Raw genomic sequence first — 20,994 nt, 5'->3', positions numbered from 1 at the left:
GCACAACATCGTCCTACTTGTTGAGTACCCGTGTCACGTCATATCTTCGCCTTTGGCTCTCCCTCCTGCTCCAGCCTCGCAAACAATGGCGCATTTCTCCCCCCACGAAACAGATCTAACATCTCCTTACCCATCCACGCCTGCCTGCTCTTCGCCAAGCCTTTCTCCAAATCCGCAAAACGATCTGCTTGGATGAATATGCCCGCACCATTCGCCTTGGTCCCCTCATTTAACAACCAACACACCGCCAAAGCAACAGCTTCCGGTCTGTTAATCGGTACACCCGCCTTCGCCATCTCCTTTGCATATACATCCGGCTCCATAGCCAAGACACTGTTGTTCGCCGTCAAAATAGGCGTGACCGTTATCGCAGGCGCAACAACCGATATACTAATGTCTAGTTTCGCACACTCTTGCTTTAACGCTCGCATCAAGCCCACGACACCGTGTTTCGCCGCGGAATACAATGGCGCCCCTGCTGAAGCTAGATAGCCTGCCAGACTAGCTGTTAGCACAATTGAACCCCCGTCTCTTCCATTCTTCCGCAGATAGTGGATAGCGAGTTTCGTTGTATCGGCCGCGGCATCCATATCCAAGGTCAAAGTTCTCCGATCTGGCTCAGCGAGTTTCCCATCACTATCGAGCGTATCGTTGAAGAATTGGTCGCCTTGTTCGGCGATTCCTGCGTTGACGAAGACGCAGTCTATACGGCCGAAGCGTTTGTGTGCTGCTTCAAAACCAGCGCGTTGGGAGACCCAGGAGGTGATGTCACACTCGTGGAATAGAAGATTCGAGGAGGGATGGTTGAAGGATTGGGGCGGGGGTCGCAGGTCAAGCACGACGAGGTTGTGGGAGGGGTTCAGGGTTGAGAGGAGGGTTGACGTTGCCAGACCGATGCCGGAAGATCCTCCCGTTATTAGAATAGTTTTTGGTGTTGATTCTAGGGCGTGGAGAGCGGATATCGAGGGTGAGAAGAGGGCCATGACGGTGGTGGGTTCGACTGCCTGTATGAAGATGGAGGCGGAGTTCACTTGATGTAGCAATTCAGAGGAGGTAGATTTTCTAGTAGACTTGAGAAATTGTGAGGGGGTTGGAAATGGGGACTAGAACTGTTGATGTAGTCAATCAGCTGCAGATGATTCGATTGATTACCTAGGTTATACGTTGTAGCTGCGGGGTTGGCCTCGGAGGTGTCTCAAAGAGGTGGAATTACCTGTATCCTCGCCGCTGACTCGGCTAGGGGAAACGAGAGGAGGAGTCAATTGCCTACGCATGTATTCGACGGTATGTAATAGAGTACTACATCCTTTTCGCGCTACCATGGTAGTGCTCCAGGCCTGTCATGCACAATCCGCGTCAGCGTTGGTCTCTAGCATTTCCGAATTGCGTTTCGAACACCAGGCCTCTATCGGAGAACGCTCTCGGGTGACGGGTATTAGTCCTGAAGCCAGAGACATGTGCGCATCAGACTGGTGCGTGGTGTCTACGCGAAAGGAGGGAGCGATGCACGTGTCGGAGGCCTAACCGCTTTCGGAACGTACACCTGGAGTTTCGCGATCTCGAGCATTCGAGCTTCAAGATTCCCAAGTGACCAGCTCACCCAACACTCACCTCCGCGCTACAGCCAGTTTTTCGCAGGGTACCAGAATCGCAGATATGTGGAAACCAACATTACTGCTCGCCGCTGCGCTAGCGGTCCCATCACAAGCGCTACACTTCTTCATGGACGGTGCGGTCCAGAAGTGCTTCTACGAGGAATTGCCCAAGGATACACTGGTTGTTGGTACGAGACATACTCGCAAATAAACCTCTTGGCCTAGAAGCGCCACAGGGCCAGCGCAAGAAACACGACTAACATGACCAGGCCACTACCACGCCGAAGCATGGGACGACGCAACCAAATCCTACCAAACCAAGCCCGACGTCGGCGTCTTCGTCACTGTGGAAGAGACATTTGATAACAACCACCGCATTGTTGCCCAACGAGGTAGTTCCGAGGGCCGCTTCACTTTCAGCGCTGCCGACAGCGGCCAACATAGGATCTGCGTGACACCCCAGAATGTACCGAGCAGTGGTGGCGGCTGGCTGAGCTCCGGCGTGCACGGCACAGTCAAGTTCACACTGGACATGGCGATTGGCGAGACCAGCAGGATCGAGAGCACGGACAAGGACAAGGTCGAGACGCTGGTGCAGAAGGTCAGGGACCTGAACTCGAGGTTGCAGGACGTCAGGAGGGAACAGGTCTTCCAAAGAGTGAGTCGGGCATCTACACATCACTGCATAGGTGAAAGAATGCTGGCTAACACATTCTGCAGGAGCGCGAAGCCGAATTCCGCGACCAGTCCGAGCATACCAACTCCCGTGTCGTTCGCTGGACCCTCATCCAACTTGTAATTCTGGGTGTTACTTGCGTTTGGCAACTATCGCACTTGCGAGCTTTCTTCATCAAGCAGAAGCTTACCTAGAGCCGTCGAAATGACCGTCGAGTTTCGTTTCTGGCGCGTACAAAGACATGAGGGACAAGTTTGGAGGAAAAGCCATGTTTTACCTTGGCTCGGTGAAATGCTCTTGCATCTGTATTGCGGAATACGGCGTTGGAACAACGGGTTGGTGGGGTTAGCGTTTGTGATTTTGAACGAGGCATAGCATCACACAAAGTACGTGTTGAATAGGTATGCACTTTTACTATCTGCCTTTCTCATTGGTCCCGTATATGCCCAGTTCAAGTATATGTAGAAGGGAGCGCCTGAAGGAGCATTCTCGTCAATGCTGACAGGAAGTACCGACGTATCTGTTGTATCGAGATAGTCGGAAGTGCTGGTGTGTACGAATCAATACCAATAACGTATCTATTATCAGCACATTACCATCCCTGCACTTATTCACTATCGGCATATTCCAGTACCGGCAAGTTTCACTAACAGCATCAGATCCAATACTGGTACTGCTAGGTATAGGACATTACCATACTGCCAAACCGATGCGGCACTAACACATTGTCGCTATTCAACACAAGTCTTGTCGATAGCCTGACTCAGACAGCAACTACCGTCGGACTCGCTCAGCATTGAAGAACCGAGTTTTGGTTCCGGTAATTCATGCGTCCACAAATCTGGCTGAGTATCGTCGACGGTGCCGGCTCACAATAAGATTGGGCAATACCCACAGTGCTATTTTTGTCATACCAAGCAGAACGATGGCAGTCTTAACCCAACATCTGGTTAGAACGGCCTCTCCCGAACTCGTGTTCCTGTGCCTCGTTTGCTGCAAACGACTATGCGCTTCGCCCCCATCCAGCCTCGCATGGTTGAGCCTTACTCCTTCCGGAACCAAACCAATCGTACGACTTGATACTTACCTAGTGGCTGTCAATTTTAGACTCATATTCCTTCAGTCAACCTTATCTGAACGCTGATTATGCTAGAATCCTACGCTTCATTGTTTTTTGTGAGATAACAAGCTGTACCCAGATGTGAAATGCTGCTGGCGAGAGCACAGTCTGTTGAAGTCAGCCTGACCTCAAGCTGTTGACAACCATTAGGGTACCATAAAGAGGCCTACTGGATACACAGACGATTCTCATCGATCCTATATGAAAGATTTGTACATGTACCCACAACAATCATGAACTCGACACTGGCCCACGGCTGGGTTGCTTCACCAAATGAACGCGGTACAATCGACATCGTCTGGAGCTGCATTGTCACCATTTTTTTGTGCAGTTGGTCTGTTCTGTTTTTGAATGTGCCCGACAAATGCGACTTCCGGTCATATCTAGCAACAAAGCTCTCATGGGTTGCCTTCACCATCTTCTTTCCCGAGATTCTAGCATCATTTACTCAGGTCCAACATCTGTCCGCTCGACACTCGATTACCGCATTCACCAAACTCGGATATCATGACTGATCCATGACACATGCGTTCTTCGCCGACATGAGAGGCTTTTCATGCTTGACCCTCCAGATTACCCGCCATTTCCCGTCAACGCCCATCAGGTTCACTACCTTGTCGAGCACGGCTTTATCGATTTCCCCAGTATTCGACGAGACACCATCGAGGACAGGAACAAAGCAGACGCTTTCGTCCGTATCCTTACATCCATCCAAATGCTCTGGTTCACCCTTCAATGTATCGGCCGCGCCATTCAGCATTTGAATGTCTCTATGCTCAAGCTGGACGTCGTTGGTATCGTGTTGTGCACGTTTCCAAGGTCTTACTTCTGGTTCCACAAGCCGTTGGACGTTGGTACGACAGTGACTCTATATCTCGAAGGATCACTAGAACTGAGAGATATACTGGTACTAGCAGAGGGTGTAGCCATGCGACCTTCCGAACTCACTCCGCTCGATTTCATTAATCTGCCTCCGGATCCCTATCAGATCTTGACCCTATCATGTGGGGCCTGGAGCACTTGGTTCGTCTCGGTACAAACTCTGCACATGTGCCAATCACCCGATTCAAGAACACGTCACGGATGAATCCTGGAAAAGCGACGGTATCAGAGTGGGCAATCTCAACGGTCATATCACTCACGTTCATTTGTATACACTTCATCGCATGAGACTTCAACTTTCCATCATTGTTAGAAAGAGACTTGTCGCGAAGTGCCTTTGTCTTACTACTCTGAAGCGACTTTACCTTTGGTAACCTATGTTTCCTGACCATATGGCAATTGCCGAACCTTTGTCGTCGATTGGGGGTACCGCAAGTTGACACTGCTACACAACTGATGTACCAGATACATCCGATTCTTCAGTACGCTCTAACTATCCCACTCTTTGGGGCATATGGACTTGCGCGGTTATTCATCATCATAGAAGGTTTTGCTAGTCTAAAAGCGCTTCCTGCAAGTAGCTTTCGTGGAGTAGAGTGGTCCAACATGTTTCCTCACGTCTAAGAAAGGCGGACCATGATGCAGCGCCATAGCGATGTCATATCTCGATCATAACTATTCTGTCGTGCCAGCCCGCCTTTGGTTCACCTATGAGCGCAGGAGACGGACTACCGAGGGTAACACATCGTCATTAGGACTCTCAACCAAACCAAATATATGAATTCACCACTAGTGTTGTTACGAAAGCTGTAACGAGATGTTTCGGTTACTCAAGTATCACTCCATACCATGGCAGCTCCGAGTAAACGAAAACTCGATAAGAATTCTTGTAACATGTAAGATCAATGTCTTGTTTAACATGCGTTTGAGCATCACTTTTATGTTATCCTGAAGCATGCCGGCGCTCTCACATCTAGTCTTCCCAATAGCATTGGAGTCGATTCTTCAGTGAATACCCGTTCCTGAGACAGTATGGTTCTAGCAGACTACTTTAAGATGAGATGTACCACAAAGATTGTTAAGTAACATGGCAGCATGAGACCAGAAATGCTCAAGATCTTCCTGACAACTAGATCGGAACTTTGAGATGTCATCTGTAACAGAACCGTGGCACGTTCAACAACCCGTCCAAAACCTTGATATTACCGCCGACATGGATGGCTCACATGCCGTAAGACTTCGTACTCATCAGCCACAGCCCAAAGACTAACCATTGCCATCAATGCCAACCCGTCTCAGATCCTCAGAACCCATTCAACCATACCGCATGCGCGTGATTTTTCCGTGGAACAGCCGTCCACGCGCGCATCCTAGAGCAACCGCTGGAACCAATCACCTGGAACCACAAATGAGCAACGCATCATGATCGGCAGACCTTAACGGGATAATCTGCTTCTAGTGACTTCACTACTTTTTCACATCAGTGGAACCTTATGCTTAACCTTGCATCGATAGCTGTAGCCAAGAAAGACTTGCGCCGCGGAAATTCGGATTGACATGGAGACAGATTGTGGATAAAGGTCGTCATTCGCGTGGAGCTGGGAAAGGGTATCCGGTTGGCATTGCCGGCGATCTTCAAGCGTATATACCGTGTTAGAAAGCAATAGGCGTGTACGCATCATTGGGCGAGTGTGTTTAATCCTTCGTTGCGGTAGACATCGAGAAGCTATCAGCAGCTTGCATGAAACTGTTCTTGTCAAGGTTTTCTTCATGGCTGACATCGGTCGAAACTGCTTAGATGGACCGGATTTCGACCGAACTCTATACTTAAAAAAAACGACGTCAATAGCTTCATCTGCCAAACTCTAGGAGTCGACGATGATGCGAACTTGAGTTTGTAACACAAGCCCATGAAACTCTATTGCAACTTCGGATGCCGTTCCCGTCAAAACTGCAAACGCGCCGTTGCTATCGATAGAATGCACTGCGCGATCCCCAGCGCTCTTTCTCAGCCCTATATGACGCCATGCACTCGTACTGCATCGGCGGCGGTTCCCCATCATGCTAAATCCACCAAACGTCTGTCCCACATCCATCTCGGATCCGACGGGATAGCAGTAACAAGACAGGGGCCAACGCACCTTTCATTTCGTGCAAGCCAGGTCCGACATTTTTCGGTGGAGCCACGGATTGGGTGAAAGTGTACCGAGGAGAGACCACACCACTATGCAAACTATGTGCTGATATGCAGGCTGTCAAATTCGGCACTGCAGCTTCTGGTAAATGGCCGGTAAATCAATGATACCATTGCGATACTCGCCATGTCCACATTTTCGCCCGCGGGCGTCACGCAACCATGGAATCATGGATCAATTGCTGCTGCATTGGGTACACACACCACCATCGCTATCCCCGTGCCTCGGTCCGATTAAATCCTTTTCTTCTGCTTTGAAATCCAACATCCTCGTCCACATTGTAGAAGAAAAAATGAAGGCTTCTAGAACGAAAACTTGTTCCATTTGATAGGAGATGCGTGGAGATGCGTGTGTTGGAAAAAGAGAGGCTGAGCCCGCTAGCGTGGCCCGCGGGGCGGTAATGGGCCCAGATCTCGCGGCGCTCTCACCCTGGTGTGCAGTTCAGCCGTGCAGCTGTGCGTGCTTTTGCTTGTAGTATGCATAGCCGACGATGTTACACTTGGAACAAGAGGCTGAATCTAGAGTGTAAGACTTGAAGTGTTGTCAGCTTGGGTTGTTCAAGCTGCAGTGTGAGGAGACGCACGATGCTTGCAGTTGTGGTTGTCAGAGTGTGTCATTTGAGTTGAGACCGGCGTTGCCGTCGCTGTGTACAACATGCATGGTGGCAGCTCAACAAGCGTCACCGGTTAATGACAGCAAACGAGGCTTCATGATGTGAATGGATGGTCTGCAAGAAGAACACTGTTTGACGTTGATATTACTTTGGGGTATCATTGCTAGCTACAATGGATTCAATACATCCGCTTGTCCGTCCCTCCTCTTCTGCCAATACGTTGCTGAGTACGGTGTGTAGACAAAGAAGTGGCTCCGACATTCTGAGGAATAGTGAAGTGTTGTACAGCATTAATGGTGCTCCAAATGGAGTCAGGTATATCGAGAATAATGAAATCTAATCCCAAACGTAACCAAAGCCCCTGGAGCCGGCGATGCCGTCTATGAAATCATCGCTTTTTTGTGCACATACGAAAGCCATCTCTTTCATCAAATCATCGTCCCATGCGCCCGCTTGTTGGTCGCTGAAAAGTCATATCCGCAAAAAACGTACTAGGAGATCAAAGAGGAATACTGTACAGTCGAAAGGAAAGAGCCCAAAACACCGAATGATTCAGTTCCGACCAGCGACAACTGAATGCGATGCAACCAGGTGCGTGACCACAGATGTGAGAGACGCGGGAATAAGCACCACTCTTGGCTGTGTCCAAGACAATGAAAACACGCTTGCTGTCGAAGTCCAGATCGGCAAAGAAGAGTCTTCGTGCGTAGCATTTCATCCGTGTGGGAAGCTGCGTGCCATAGAACAGTCGCGGCTGTTCTGGCGTCTGCAGAGCGGAGATGATGCAGGGGCACGGCTCCTGCGGAAATCGGTGAACATTGCGCATTAAGCTATGCTCAGTCGTGGTTACCTCCACGCCTGCGGTGCTTTCCGGGGAAGTCGACCTCGGGATGCACGACGCGCATATGGCGTGTCAATGCGTCATTGCGCGAGAAAGTCTTCTCCTCGACGCAAAGTGCGCAGCGAACCTTTTGCTTGCGCGCGTTGTGTATTGTGTCCTCGTGACGTGTGAGGTCATAAGGGCGGGAAAATACAGTGTTGCAAGGCTTGCCAGTCGTGGGGTTGATGCGCTCACACTTGTGGGGTCCCGCTTGCGAATTACGCTCCAAAATAGCCGCCGACGTCATAGCCGTGCTGAGATTGGCACTTCGATGACCCTCACGCTTATGCTTCTGAAGCTTTTGTGGGGTCTCGAAACGCTGGGAGCAGCCATGGTACGTGCATGAGTAGGTACCAGACTCAGCAGTGGTAGATGTTGGCTTTGTCATGTAGCGGTCGGACAAGACGCTGTTCTGGCTGCCGTTCGGTGGCTCAGCTTCGCTTGCGCTGGATTCCATCGACGTCAAGTGTGCAGGAAACTCGGGTGTCTGGTCGACAGCCGACGCCATAGTGTTGGGTGTTGATCGGTACTGAGATGGTGCGTTCATAGGCAAACTGTGCATGTTCCCTATTGATGGTGTGGCGAAGTTGAAGCTGGACGACTGTTGCAATGATGGAGCGGTTGCAGTAGAGAAGTTTGGTGAGAATTGTGGTGTTGCCCAACTGTCGCGACCGTAGGACTGTGATGAGGATGGTGCGTCGAAGCTGGATTGAGTAGCAGTCCTATATTGTTCGCCACCGTTGTATTGGCCGTCGTACTCGCTAGCGCCACTCTCCGGAAACAGTGGAACCTTGGACTCTTCGTCCGATTCCCGGAAGTCCAGTAGGGCATCCTTGGGGGAGATGGTCTTTGGCTCGGAATCATCGCTCGGTTGCATCTGAGACTTCATAGCATAAGCCGCGTCAGCCTGGCGATTTTGCTCACGTGCAGCAACAGCAGTGTTCATGGGGGAGTTGAACGAGTTGCTCGGTTGACGGTAAGGTGAGCTCTTGCGGAAGGGTGAGTCACTTCTTGAGGCAGTGCTGCTTGGCGACTGTGAGCGCGCGTACTGCGCTGCCTGGAGCGCTCGCTGTACGTTTTCGTTGGCGTTGCTGCGGTATGGCGAGAGCAACGAAGACTGTGCTGGCTTTGATTGCGACACTGTTTGGGTGACGGCACTGGGCTCGTAGAAGCCAGTGTCGGCCGCAATGTCGGTGTATGTCCTTTCGAACTTGGGTACAGGGCGCATATCTGGTTCATTGTAAGCACAGAACTGGTTGAAGAGCCAGGAGTCTATCCTGCAGAGGTCCTCACCATTGGCAGGCGTCTTGAAGTCCATGTCGTCCTGTGCTGTGTGTGGCGTAGCAGGAGAGTCGTGACCGTAACTTGATACTGATTGCCCAGTGGAGTGCGCGTAGTCTGGTACGTCATCACTTTGGTCCATGAGCGCTTGCTTCATCGACATATGGGCTGACATGGTGTGGTCCATGTTTGGGGCAAAGTTGCTGCTGAAGTTGTTGCTGTTCATGAAGGAGTCCTGAGTAGGTGTTTGAGAGGGTGTAGGCAGATGGTTCTGGAACGACCTTTTGGATATGTCAGCCATGTTCAATGAGTCAGCCAGCGCGGTTTCGTGCGAAGGCGAGTATTCAGGGCGAGCGACGTACTGGTAGCCTGATGAAGGTCCGACGGCTTGGTACTGCGAGGCACTCGAGCCTACAGAAGACGATGATGAGGCGCGCTGGTGGCCGCGGTTGCGGTTCTGGTTCTGCGAAGGTGTCTGGAGAGATTGACCTTGCACGTTACCATAGTTGTTCCAGGACTCGAGTCCAGTGTTGGTGTTGTTGGCCGAAAGCATCGGGGGTTGTGCGAAGCCCTGAGGAAGCTGCGGTGTTGGTGTCGACTGCTGAATGCGGATGGCCGGGTTTGCGAAATCGGTATATGCGCTCGTCATGTACGGGTTGGGTGCACTACCAGACGAAGTGCCGTAAATTTGTTGCTGAGACTCGACGTAGTCGTTGAGGAGCTTCTGGTCGTAGAGGTGTTGTGCAGCGAATGGCTGGGGTAGTTGTTGATAGGAGGAATGTGAAGATGGTGGTGACGGTATGGTTGAAAGATGGTGACGTTGTGTGGGTAGCGCTAACATAATGGTCGGGAGGAAAAGTAAGGGACCAGCGTGGGTGGCAAGTTACTTATACTAGTGGGCTACCGGCCGATGACTCGGGTAGTCTTCGCCGATTTGAGTGAAAGACCACTTGATGAGGTGATCTAGGATAGCAGTCGGTGGAAGTCTGTCGAACAAAGCTGTGTCTGCGTCGGCTATGCTCGGATTATCGGAATTAAGAGCCTTCGTGCGTGTCGTATGAATTTGCAAATTGCTGAGCGATAATTTCAACGGCTTGGGCTGCTGAGAATACGCGGATTCGGTTTCCTTTCATACCTCATCCTATGACGCAACGTTGGAACCCAGGTTGTGTTGCTTTGCAGGGGTATATACGCTAGGGATACGCCAATGCGCAAGAGCGGCGCGATCGACACCACCCTCACACACCCTGCATACGGCCGCCGCGGGCCCTGTCCGACCGAAGGCTGTGCAAACCCCAGCAGACGAGATCCTACCATACAGAGTTTTCCACATGCACTCGGATAGCAGCCGAGATAGCTTCGCTCAACGTCCATGAGCTGCTCCCAAAATACCGAGCAATCGCCTGTATGCATCCAGGCGATCTCTGCAGGCATGCACTCCACGTGAAACGGAGCCCTGCGAACCGAACCGTTATTCATCGCTGTGGCCGTCCGCTTAGTCTGTAGTCGACGTGTAGCCTGTAGGCCACCGTGCGACGGACCATCTCCAGGCGTCTGGCTGTGGTGATACGGTCGTGTCTGGTCCAACAGCTGGCCGCTTCTCGCAGGGACTACAACGTTCCGAGACGGGCTGAGCAGCATCGTTTACATGCCGAGCTACTCGACAACGCATAGTGGATTACGAATACTGCTGGATAGTAACAGATGGAGTACGCGAAAGCACCAGCCACACCTCTGGCCAGCGCCTGTATTGGTCACATGTTTGTCCGCGTGACTCACAGACAGTCACTGCCATTTGAGCATTGGCCTCAAGACCACGATATGATAGTGCTTTCAGCTTGTGTCTGTCGGCACGTGAGACCATATGGCCTCGTTTGCAGACAACCGTCAATAGCCCTACCCCATACTCTGTACTATTGATAGCTGGATCTGGTGGCCAAACGGCTCCCGAGGACCACTCTGCTGGCTAGCACAATGCACATCTCTTCATGAGATGCTGAAACTGGAGATCGATCCACGAACCAATAAACTGGGATGCGCACATACCAGCTGCAATACTACTAGATCAAGCCAGACTACCATCTGTTCTGCAGATGGAAGCTTCACTTCCGTTTCGGCACTGGCAGCATCCTCTACTCAACAACGGCACTGCCGTGCAACATCCCTACAGGTCGAATACAGCCAAGATCACACAAGGAAAACTCTTCACCAAAACTCTCCTTGCACAGGTGTGCTGAAAAACGACATATGCAACGTGTTGCAGGCATCCTGTGGAGTTGCATAGTAACCCTAAACCAACGTGGCATCGCATCGAAGGCCCCGAATGGGCAAGATCGGTGGGGAAATACTCGGATATGCAGGGTCTCTTGCGCCACTGTGTGGCAGTGTCAGCCCTACCGTATCCACGGGTAATGTAACTCGTCGCTTGCTCCGAGATCTGGACCCTTATGCATCCATCGAGAGCACTAGCCACATTTCTAAGCCGGTGCGCGACCATCCGAGGCTTCTGTAGCATTCTGAAGCAACATTTCGACTACTTTTCTTTTCCGTAATTCGCATACTGAATCGATGTTGTGTCTTTTCTGTCGCTTTCGTGTTGCGTCACCCTCCGTCGGACCGAACAAATGCTATTTCTTCGCTTACGATGATAATGACATCATCTCCCCGAAGTTTCCTTAGCATCCTTTCTTCGCATTCCATCCAAAACGACTGCCGTGCAGAGCTCCTGCTTTACGCTTCTATTTTTGCGAAGCAATACGTCTCCAATGAATATCCTTTCCCTGACGTCTTAGTCGACGTTCTGCTGGTCATTGAACTGCCCATCACTTCTCGAAGGTCGCTCAATGCGGTCATGGATCGCCAACGGCTGAGCGGGCACCATCCCTAGCCTTTCTGCCCGCCAATCCGCGAGCGCGGGATGATGAGACCCTGCGTCGGCTTGATTTCGACAAAGTTTCTGCCGGTCCACCTGCTTCCATCGGCAACATGACTGTCGATCATGACGCCTGAGGCACGATAGTCGCGTGTCTTACGTTCTCCACTCACAGCGCAGTGGTGACATACTAAATGCACCGATCGATACACTGTACATCTTCCATTATCGATATTAATGCTGGCTCAAGTATTTGATTGTCCCTCTTTTCTTATCAATACTCCATCTGCCGGGATGAGAAATTTTCAACTTCTGCTCGCATATGCAGGGCACCTGTCTACCCGATGTTCTGCCGCCCAACGCATCTTTTGGGTTTGTAGAGCTTGGAAATGTAACAGGGCGTTGACCGATTCCGGTTTTGCTCACCATGGCATTTCAGAACTTGGTTTTCAACGTCATCTGTCATGCACGCAGTTACAGCCGCTCTCCTGACTGTTGCATCACCTTGATAATTGTTTCTTTGGCCATGAACACATGCAACTCAATTCAGTGGATTCTGCGACGCCCCATGCTACGATACGGGGTTCATCCGGTCGTTCGGCCGGTCGAGCTGGTGATCAGCCGAGTCCCATCTCACCACACCATACGCTGACTGCATACTCCGCATTTTGTTGGTCCTCAACACTCAAAAGCACTTTTACTTCCCGTTTCGTGACCCGGTGGCATCATCTCGGCTGTATTTTGAACGATTTTGCGCCGAGCATTTAAGCGCGAAGACGCGCGGAGTTGCGCTATCTCCGGGACCTCAGACGATTGCAAATTATCCAGCTGTTACTCAGCGCTGACCGAGCACGAATCCTGTCGTTATGCCAGTCGGCTGTTTGTCGTTGCTCCGAAGTAAACCCATACGTGCTGCATACGTGAATCCTATAAATCGTCGGCGTAAATAGCCGGTGCAAGCAGCTAGTATATATTACGAGCGTCTTGCGAGGCTGATGTTTACAAGTGGTTAGATCGTGATAAAATAGGCAACGGTTTATGTACTGAACACGAGTTCCTATACGAGTGGGTGTTCGCACGCTAAGCCCTCCGTCCGTGGGCTGCCCTTCTCAGATCTTGCTCTCGCTAATCTGTGATCAGTAGTGTATCTCCACATGGCAACACTGTCAGCTTCGGGGCCGCGTAGGCTTTGGCCACCCTGCATGTCAGCCTCGCAAGCCTCCACGTTGCTTCGATGTAAGCTTTTGGGCCGCAAACTTTTGCCTTTCGGCGAAAATATACCGTGCAACGGTCATCCACGTACACACGTGTACATGAGTTTCAGCGTTGATCTCATCTGCATCTTGGTATTCGTTCTAATCTTATCAACTCTGCCAAACAGCCTTGGATGTAGAGCGCCCTTTCATGGACTACTTCGCAGCCTCGAGTGCGTCTGCAATATGCTTTCGTCCATTAGGATTACCTTACTGTCCATATAATTTCAATCAGTTCCTTCTCCTCTACCTAAGTAGTCTCATTACCACCTCTCTGAATCTGGAACGATCCAAATGAAACTCCTGTCTCCCTCAAACTGCACATAGATATTGCTTAACTTCAATCTTTTGGAGCAACCCTGTGACGCCCATAAACTTGTTGTCAAGTAGTAGCACTTGTCGAAACATGGAGCTTCACGCATTCAAGTGCAGCGGACCACCAAAACATCCAAAACCTACACATAACAGGACCTCAGCCCTGAAAAACGCGCAAAATTAAGATCGCAAGAGTTGAAGACGTATGTACAGTGGTTTGTTGGCTTCTATAGGATTTACGGGTCGTTCCGGCTTCTGCGGCTTCTGCGCATTTTGCGGGTTTTGAGCTAGGCACGATATAAACCACGAGAATAGAAGCACTCGAAGTAGAACCACTATCATTTATGATTCCATTTATCTCAAAAACACGCAATCATATCGTCTTTCTCTCCCAGCAAGCTCAACTCTCGACCTGTTCTTCTGGCAGCATGGCCCCATTAAGCGAAGTGATAAAGATGCTCGTAGGCCAAGCATTTGGTAGGACTTGGGTTCCGGAAACCAATCTGAAGGGGAAAACAATCGTTGTGACAGGTGCGAATACCGGCCTTGGTCTGGAATGTGCGAAGCACTTGTACGTGGGTTCCCGCATCAAAAAACCATTGTAATTGACCTCAAGGTCTGCAGAGCTCGCAAAAACGCAGCTACCATCATTCTCGCTTGCCGCGACACGAAGAAAGGCCAAGCTGCCGTAGAAACAATCTATCGAGATACCTCTTGCACAGGCAACACCAATATCGAACTCTGGGAACTAGACCTTGCCAGTTACCAATCTGTACTAGCTTTTGGTGAGCGAGTTCGCACTCAACTCCCCCGTCTCGATGCGTTCATAGCGAATGCTGGCATGGAATTGCAAGAGTTCAGGAAGGCAGAGGATCTCGAGATACACTTGACCGTCAACGTTGTATCAATCTTCCTCGGCGCCATTGCCGTCCTTCCCAAGCTCCAGGAAACAACCAAGACGCATGATGTGCAGACTTCATTGACATTCTGTGGCTCAATGTATCATATCTTTGGCCCGGATGATGAATTTGACGCTGGCGTACCGGACGACAAAGACATGTTCGAAGAGCTCAGCGACCCTGTGAGGACGGATATCATCTGGCGCTATGCCTTGAGCAAACTAATGGACCACCTTTGCTTCCATGAACTCATCAAAACGCTCTCGGAAAGTGCGACAGACTATTCCCAGGTGGTAGTGAACCTCATCAACCCAGGGTGGTGTGGCACTGAGCTGTCGCGCGCCAAACCACATTCCTTTGGAGAGCGAGTAGCTTTTGCGTTGATGGGCTGGACTGCTGAGAAAGGGAGTCGCGCCTATGTCCATGCAATAGTGGCGGGCAAGGAAAGTCATGGAATGTACCTATCGGAGTGTCAAGTCAAGCAAGAGTCGCAGTTTGTACGGAGTGAAAGAGGTCGACACATTCAAGAGAAGGTATGGAAAGACTTGGTGAGCAGATTTGGCAAGATTTCTCCCGACGTTATGAGCTTCATTTGCTAGTATGGGGGGGTTTTTTTTTGAGCGTGTATCGCAGCGAAGACATGTAATTAAGGTGGCGAGAAGTTGATGTCTCGGACGAAGTTATCCCACGCCAGCCACGGTGTCTCGTTTCCGTCTTCGGTATCGTTGTATTGAGGTCTGACATGATCTTCTAGACCTAAGAAAGGCACATTCAAATCATCTTCGTTCATACCCCAGTTTGAGAGATCAAACAAGTCATTGTTGGAAGTAGGAGAGTAGGTCTGCTCTGTCACAATCGGTACAGTAAAAACCGTCTCTGTTCCGATCGCGAGATTCTTGTTCCCAACAGTATCTGGAGTCTTTCTCAATCTCTGTACCCGTCGCATTAGCTTCGCGATGGGCTTCCACAGCAGTCCAGACTCTGAATCCGCTACTAGTCGCGCATAATGCCGGAAACTTTGTGTTGCGATAATGTATGATCGGTCAGATGACGGTTCTTGAGGTCGTACCATCAGTTCTGCAAGCAAGACCGCAAGTGCATGCCATTGCACCCAATTCTTCCAAGCCCAAGGCTGGAGCTCGACCGGAATAGGCTGGAGGTGCTGCTCAAGAACCTCGGTCGCGGATTTCATGATATCGAAGTCATCCCACGGAGGGACAGTATTGTGTGGTTGTCTATAGGGTGGTCTTCGAGCTAGAAGTTGCATACTGACGATGATCTTTTGAGCTGACATTCTTCGGAGCATCTCCAGCGGGCTATCATAGCTATGAACATTGGTTCTTTCGCTCAGGATAGACGTCTCAAATTCGTTTAGCAGCTCCACCTTCTTAGCCCACTGTGCCCATCCATTTTGGACACCATCTGATATCTCGTACAATCTCCGTTGACATATCATTGCTTCATAGATCATGGCAGTATGCGACATATCGGTAGGATACTGCAGGGAGGGTTGAAGTACCTTGTCTGTCGGGTGCATATCATCATCGTTGATGTTTAGTGGAGGTGCTCGGAAGGAGGTAGAAGGCAGGATAGGGATCGTACCGCGATCTAAGGCCGAATGGGTATCAAGGATCCCGATCGCAAAGAATAACCGCTGACGTAATTGGAGATCGAATGGCGAAAAGTCTTTTGGGTCTTCCTCTCCAAGTCTCAACAGTGTAGCAGCACGCACGGCAACCGCAACAAGCGTCCATGTGTAAGCGCCGCTACAGCATGTCCTTAATCCTACCTAAGCCGTTTCATCAGCGTTCACGTATGTATCAGAAGCAGAACTTCGTGGAGATTGACGCACAAGATACACTACGAAAGTTTGTAGTGTAAAGACATCTGGGCTTTGTAGTAGGTTCGATCGGACAAGCGATTCCTCTACAGCAGAGCGATAGTGTTGAAGCATATCTGATCTTACGCCCAAGCCCATCTCTTTTGCTTCACTATCGGTGATAGTACATAGTGACATGAAATATATAGCGAACTCCAACATACGCGTGGAGAAAGGAGGCGAGACATCCTGAGGCTGCGTATGACTTTCTCTAATGACTGATAACACCGTTGGCCAGTGAGTCATCTTATATACACTGTCTACTCGATAATGGTATAGATGAAGCAGTGTTTCTCGTACATCCGGCGGGGGATCATCATAGGCATTGGCATAGCTCTTTGACCATTGAGGAAATAGTATCGCGTTTGTCGAGCATGTGTCTCCGGCAACCTTGGCTGTGAACTCAACGTCATGTGTATTTGCTTCATCTTCAGCTTCATCCTCTAATGCCTCTCGCAACCCGTGAACTTCGCTGGAGAGGGCACTCCAGAAATTCGGCGCTACGAAGTCAGCGATCTTCTCACTAGTTACACCTACAAGCCCATCGTTTCTCAAATTGCCATTAACTGGAGCTTGATCTGATGTGGTACCCTGACTTGCTGTTTGCTCGGACTGCTGCTCTAAGAGGATCTCTATTCGTGCGATGCGTGCTGCAAGGTCCCTATTCGAAGTCGATCCCTTTGCCGTCTTGCCACGGGGTAGACGCGCCCGTTGCACAGCATGGCAACTGAGGCCTGAATTTCGGCAAGCTGAACATGGAGCGCCTTTGTCGCATTTGATCTTTCGTGACTTGCACTGCTGACACGCTAGACGCGGAGGTGGGTTCATGCTCTCGCCTTGACGCTGGACGAATCGGTATAGACAACACGCGCGAATGCACACTAATGACTAGTCGAGTCAGCATTTTTTCACGAACTCATCATCGAGTGTGAGTATGTTACGTGTGTTAATGTTGAAGAGTCAAGTGTGCTGGAGCGGACGTTACTTCCCATACTGTTATCGCCAGTTCAACAGGGGTTACAGAGGTACGCCAGCCATCGCGCCTTGCCGTATTCGGCATAGAGCAAACATGGGATCTCGAACACACCTTCTCCATTTCCATTATAGCTGGAGCCCTTCACTTTACGGATTGCATTCGTCCAAGACGCTCGGAGACTACACGGATAGAAGAGTTCAAATACTGAGCTTGCTGCCTGTCTTGCATCTCATACAACCCTAGGCATCCGGGCTACCCCATAGTGCGCCTTCGCCTTCCGCCCTGGCCCACCCGTGGATGGGCCTCAAGCGCGCCGACTGCCAATCCGCTCCAAAATCCAGTACGATGGTAACCTCCCCTGAATATCCCGGTTTAGAAGTCAAAGTCTGTGTTGGTGGTCAGCAGTTGCATGAGTACGATGACGACGAAGATGCTACACTAAAGACAATCACCAAGTACATAGAAGCACGCTCAGACTGCAAGTTCGTGGTCACTGCTATCTTCCGGCCGCCGTTTTCGACTCGCTACCATGTCAGAGCGCAACTTTCGATTGACGGAGTCTCCGTGGCTAAAACATTTTGCGAACGAGAGAAGCTCCTCCAAAAACAAATCGAGATGAGTGGCCATCGGTCGCAACGAAATGGAGAATGGGTCAAACAAGAGTTCTGCTTCGCCAAACTGAACATTGGCAAGTACCAGAAACGGTATGTTTCCGCTCGCTAACAGGATGCGCAGTCGAGGAGGCGCATGGGCCTGTCCCTAGTGCTGCTGTTCTGAAGCAGACTCTCAGTACTAAAGGACGTATCACCATAGCCTTTCAATTCATCGAAAGCTACCAAGATTTGGGACTAGATCCCCGAACACCCAGCAACAGACACCATGAACTTGAAGCGCTGAAGGAAATCCCGGAGAAAGCACTCAAGGGTGATGCATTATCACATCAAGCAGTGTAAGTAAACGATGGGTGAAGCGCTATAGAGGCAAAGGGCTAAATTTCCAAAGTTTGTCAGCGCCTCGAACATGTCATACAGAATCCTTCTCATCTCCCAGAAGACATTATAAGTTCGTAGACCAGGAGCCTTTCGCGACTTTCCACTTCAAATATCGGTCACTTGGTGAGTCCTAATCACGTTCACACCACGGCACTTACTAACATCAATAACTTCTGAGCGAGCCTCAAAGCACTTCGAATTCTTGAAATCACCGAGCCCACTTCTGTTCCTCTAGAAGACAGGCCCGAGGAAGACCTTACCCCAGCGGAGCTGAGAGAGCTACTGCGTCGCGTGCGACAAGTATGTATGCGCTGCAACTTGCTGACACCAGTACTAAAACACGAATAGCGAGAAGGAGAGAGCGAATCTATCAAGCAGGAAGTTAGTACTACTGCTAGAGTCAAGCGCGAAAGGACCATTGACGACGAGGATGACGTAATCTATGTTGAGACGCGACAAAGCAAACGTCCACGTATGGATCAGACCGTGATCATGATAGACTGAGAGTGAAACCTGTACATGTCTTCACAATGGTGAGACCGAGGAAAGTATCGCAATATTAAAAGACGGCCCTATGCTGAACTTCTCACAAGGTGGAAGGATGTTGTTGCATTATTAGCACGAGAATATGTGGGCTCTGGTATGATTGATGGACGCTACCGTATACTGCCAAGGCAGTCCACATTGAGTTACTCTAAGATTCTTATGTATGTAAAGGTGGTCGATCATACTAAAACATGTCTTTCGCGATAAAGAGGTCATGGTTGTGAGGCCTATAGATCGAAAGTGTCGCCGAGGCGTGGACGACGATGTCACGCAGCTGGGTCGAGGACATACATCAACAATACGGGAGCTTGTGCTGGTCTATCGTATCCTCGACAGTTGTTGTACTTAGAGTTAAAGCTCGGAAAATAATCGACGGATTCCATCGACACAGTCGGTGGTAGGAGAGCGCACGATCCGGATAGACTCGTGTTTGACGAATGTCATTTTAGAACGTGGCGAACCTTCGCTCACTCACCTCAATTCGAGTAGCCCCGCTTTAGCATTTGCTTCACGCTTGCTGTAAGTGTACATTGACCTCTCACCTTCTCTCTCGCTTTCACTGTCACCTCTCTGCTTGCCCCACTTGATGCCACATCTGTGCTCGGCCAGATATCCTGCTACCTTTGCAACCTCTCACTGCCGAAGCATTTTACCACGCCGAGAGTAAGCAGCCCGCAATATCACCATGGCGATCCATAACGACTATCCCGGTTTGACAGTACAGATCATATGTGGTGGCAAGCCTATTGAGGAACACGTGTATGAAGAAGACGAGGAGCGGGAGGAGCCTAAGACTACGACACGATACATCGAGTGCAAATCGCATACGCAATTCGCGATCGAGACTACCTTCAGGCCACCCTTTACGCCGCTAGACTTAGTTGTGGTCATCTATCTAGATGGGGTTAAAGTAGGCGGAACGATGGCACTCAAGCACGAAATGCTAAACCAGAACTACAATCGATCAATGACCAAATGGAAAGAAGGTGGAGAGTGGCGGGCATCTAAATTTGTCTTCTCAGATCTTAACGTGGGTATGTAAACTCTGGTTAAAGCTACTCAACTCCATAGCACGGTTCTGACACATATCCAGTACAAGAAGAGAGTGAGACATTAGCGAGAGAAAACCTAAGTACCCTTAGTCACGTAGGCAGAATCTCGGTTGTGATTTTCCCGATTCTGAGCACTCAGAAGACGTCAAAACCGGAATGTAAGAAAAAAGAACTGAGAGAGGTTGGACCAATCTCCGAAGAAGCTTTCAAGGGCGACGCACGCTCTCATGCAATAGGGTACGTTCATATCCAAGATTCATTCAACGAAATGCTAAAGAGACGTGAGGCTTGCACCAGCTCTAGCCACAAAAGCGCCCATTCAGTGCATTACTAGAAAGGCTGAAGAGCCTTTGGTAACGTTTCGATTCAAATATCGTTCGATCGGTAAGTCATCACATTTCACTAGCTAGATTTGAGACTCACATCGCAGCAGCCGCACTCAAATCTCTTGGCATCTTCCCCCGCTCACCAAGTCCCTCTTAGGATGCACAGCCGGAGTCGATCAGGGAGGATAGCACACTGAGATTATTGCCGGATTTATGCGTGGGAGATACGTCATCTGTTATCACTCCACAGGCAGAGACTGCTAGTGTCACGCCAGTCTTACTCCAACAAAACTCCTCCCTCAAAAATCATCGCGGACCGTCCAGTCTTACGAAGAAAGACATACTAATTCTGATTAAGCATTATCGCGGCAGTAGTGATGGTCTAGAGGGTCTCTCAGAGAAGGATCTCGCCATCTTGCTCAGCTCCTACCGGGTGAGTGCTCAAAGAGGCAGATTTGCACTGATGCTGATACGATACAGGGTGATAAGCCAGATGACACACCCATAAAGCAAGAACCTGTCTTCTCAAAAAGAAGAGTAGGCATCAAGCGTGAGTCGGTTGGGGACAGCGTTGCGCGCGGACAAGGAAAGAAGCGCAAGATGGAAATCATAGTTTTGGATGACTGAGCCGCATGAATGTTT

The 20,994-nt window shown here is 50.2% G+C and overlaps 8 protein-coding genes across 8 annotated transcripts; 4 read left to right on the top strand and 4 right to left on the bottom strand.

The window, feature by feature from the left end:
• Window positions 1-38: 38 nt before the first annotated feature.
• Window positions 39-983, bottom strand: GT037_003485 (uncharacterized protein; the record flags this gene model as incomplete). Its single annotated transcript, XM_038928532.1, has 1 exon — window positions 39-983. The coding sequence occupies one exon, from the start codon at window positions 981-983 to the stop codon at window positions 39-41; it is 945 nt and encodes a 314-aa protein (XP_038788239.1).
• Window positions 984-1,656: 673 nt separating this feature from the next.
• GT037_003484 (copii vesicle coat component erp5 erp6) lies at window positions 1,657-2,465 on the top strand (the record flags this gene model as incomplete). The annotated part of the gene is made up of 3 exons (XM_038928531.1): window positions 1,657-1,783; window positions 1,865-2,253; window positions 2,316-2,465. 3 exons carry the CDS (start codon window positions 1,657-1,659, stop codon window positions 2,463-2,465), a joined length of 666 nt encoding a protein of 221 aa, XP_038788238.1.
• Window positions 2,466-3,947: 1,482 nt separating this feature from the next.
• On the top strand, window positions 3,948-4,478 carry GT037_003483 (uncharacterized protein; the record flags this gene model as incomplete). The annotated part of the gene is made up of 1 exon (XM_038928530.1): window positions 3,948-4,478. The coding sequence occupies one exon, from the start codon at window positions 3,948-3,950 to the stop codon at window positions 4,476-4,478; it is 531 nt and encodes a 176-aa protein (XP_038788237.1).
• A 3,439-nt stretch (window positions 4,479-7,917) lies between these two features.
• GT037_003482 (c2h2 transcription factor protein) lies at window positions 7,918-10,083 on the bottom strand (the record flags this gene model as incomplete). The annotated part of the gene is made up of 1 exon (XM_038928529.1): window positions 7,918-10,083. The coding sequence occupies one exon, from the start codon at window positions 10,081-10,083 to the stop codon at window positions 7,918-7,920; it is 2,166 nt and encodes a 721-aa protein (XP_038788236.1).
• Window positions 10,084-10,134: 51 nt separating this feature from the next.
• Window positions 10,135-10,335, bottom strand: GT037_003481 (uncharacterized protein; the record flags this gene model as incomplete). The annotated part of the gene is made up of 1 exon (XM_038928528.1): window positions 10,135-10,335. A coding segment is annotated over one exon (201 nt), but the record flags the coding sequence as incomplete, so codon positions are not given.
• A 3,775-nt stretch (window positions 10,336-14,110) lies between these two features.
• On the top strand, window positions 14,111-15,180 carry GT037_003480 (uncharacterized protein; the record flags this gene model as incomplete). The annotated part of the gene is made up of 2 exons (XM_038928527.1): window positions 14,111-14,253; window positions 14,307-15,180. The coding sequence occupies 2 exons, from the start codon at window positions 14,111-14,113 to the stop codon at window positions 15,178-15,180; spliced, it is 1,017 nt and encodes a 338-aa protein (XP_038788234.1).
• A 47-nt stretch (window positions 15,181-15,227) lies between these two features.
• On the bottom strand, window positions 15,228-17,288 carry GT037_003479 (uncharacterized protein; the record flags this gene model as incomplete). Its single annotated transcript, XM_038928526.1, has 2 exons — window positions 15,228-16,370; window positions 16,761-17,288. The coding sequence occupies 2 exons, from the start codon at window positions 17,286-17,288 to the stop codon at window positions 15,228-15,230; spliced, it is 1,671 nt and encodes a 556-aa protein (XP_038788233.1).
• Window positions 17,289-17,781: 493 nt separating this feature from the next.
• GT037_003478 (uncharacterized protein) lies at window positions 17,782-20,979 on the top strand (the record flags this gene model as incomplete). The annotated part of the gene is made up of 9 exons (XM_038928525.1): window positions 17,782-18,140; window positions 18,200-18,385; window positions 18,439-18,551; window positions 18,607-18,728; window positions 18,777-18,900; window positions 19,646-20,008; window positions 20,068-20,263; window positions 20,677-20,785; window positions 20,833-20,979. The coding sequence occupies 9 exons, from the start codon at window positions 17,782-17,784 to the stop codon at window positions 20,977-20,979; spliced, it is 1,719 nt and encodes a 572-aa protein (XP_038788232.1).
• Window positions 20,980-20,994: the final 15 nt, after the last annotated feature.

This window comes from Alternaria burnsii (genome assembly GCF_013036055.1).
Source record: "Alternaria burnsii strain CBS107.38 chromosome Unknown 730, whole genome shotgun sequence".
Lineage (NCBI taxonomy): Eukaryota > Fungi > Ascomycota > Dothideomycetes > Pleosporales > Pleosporaceae > Alternaria > Alternaria burnsii.
The sequence above is the reverse complement of the archived record's forward strand: the minus strand, read 5'-3'. Positions and strand labels throughout refer to the sequence as shown.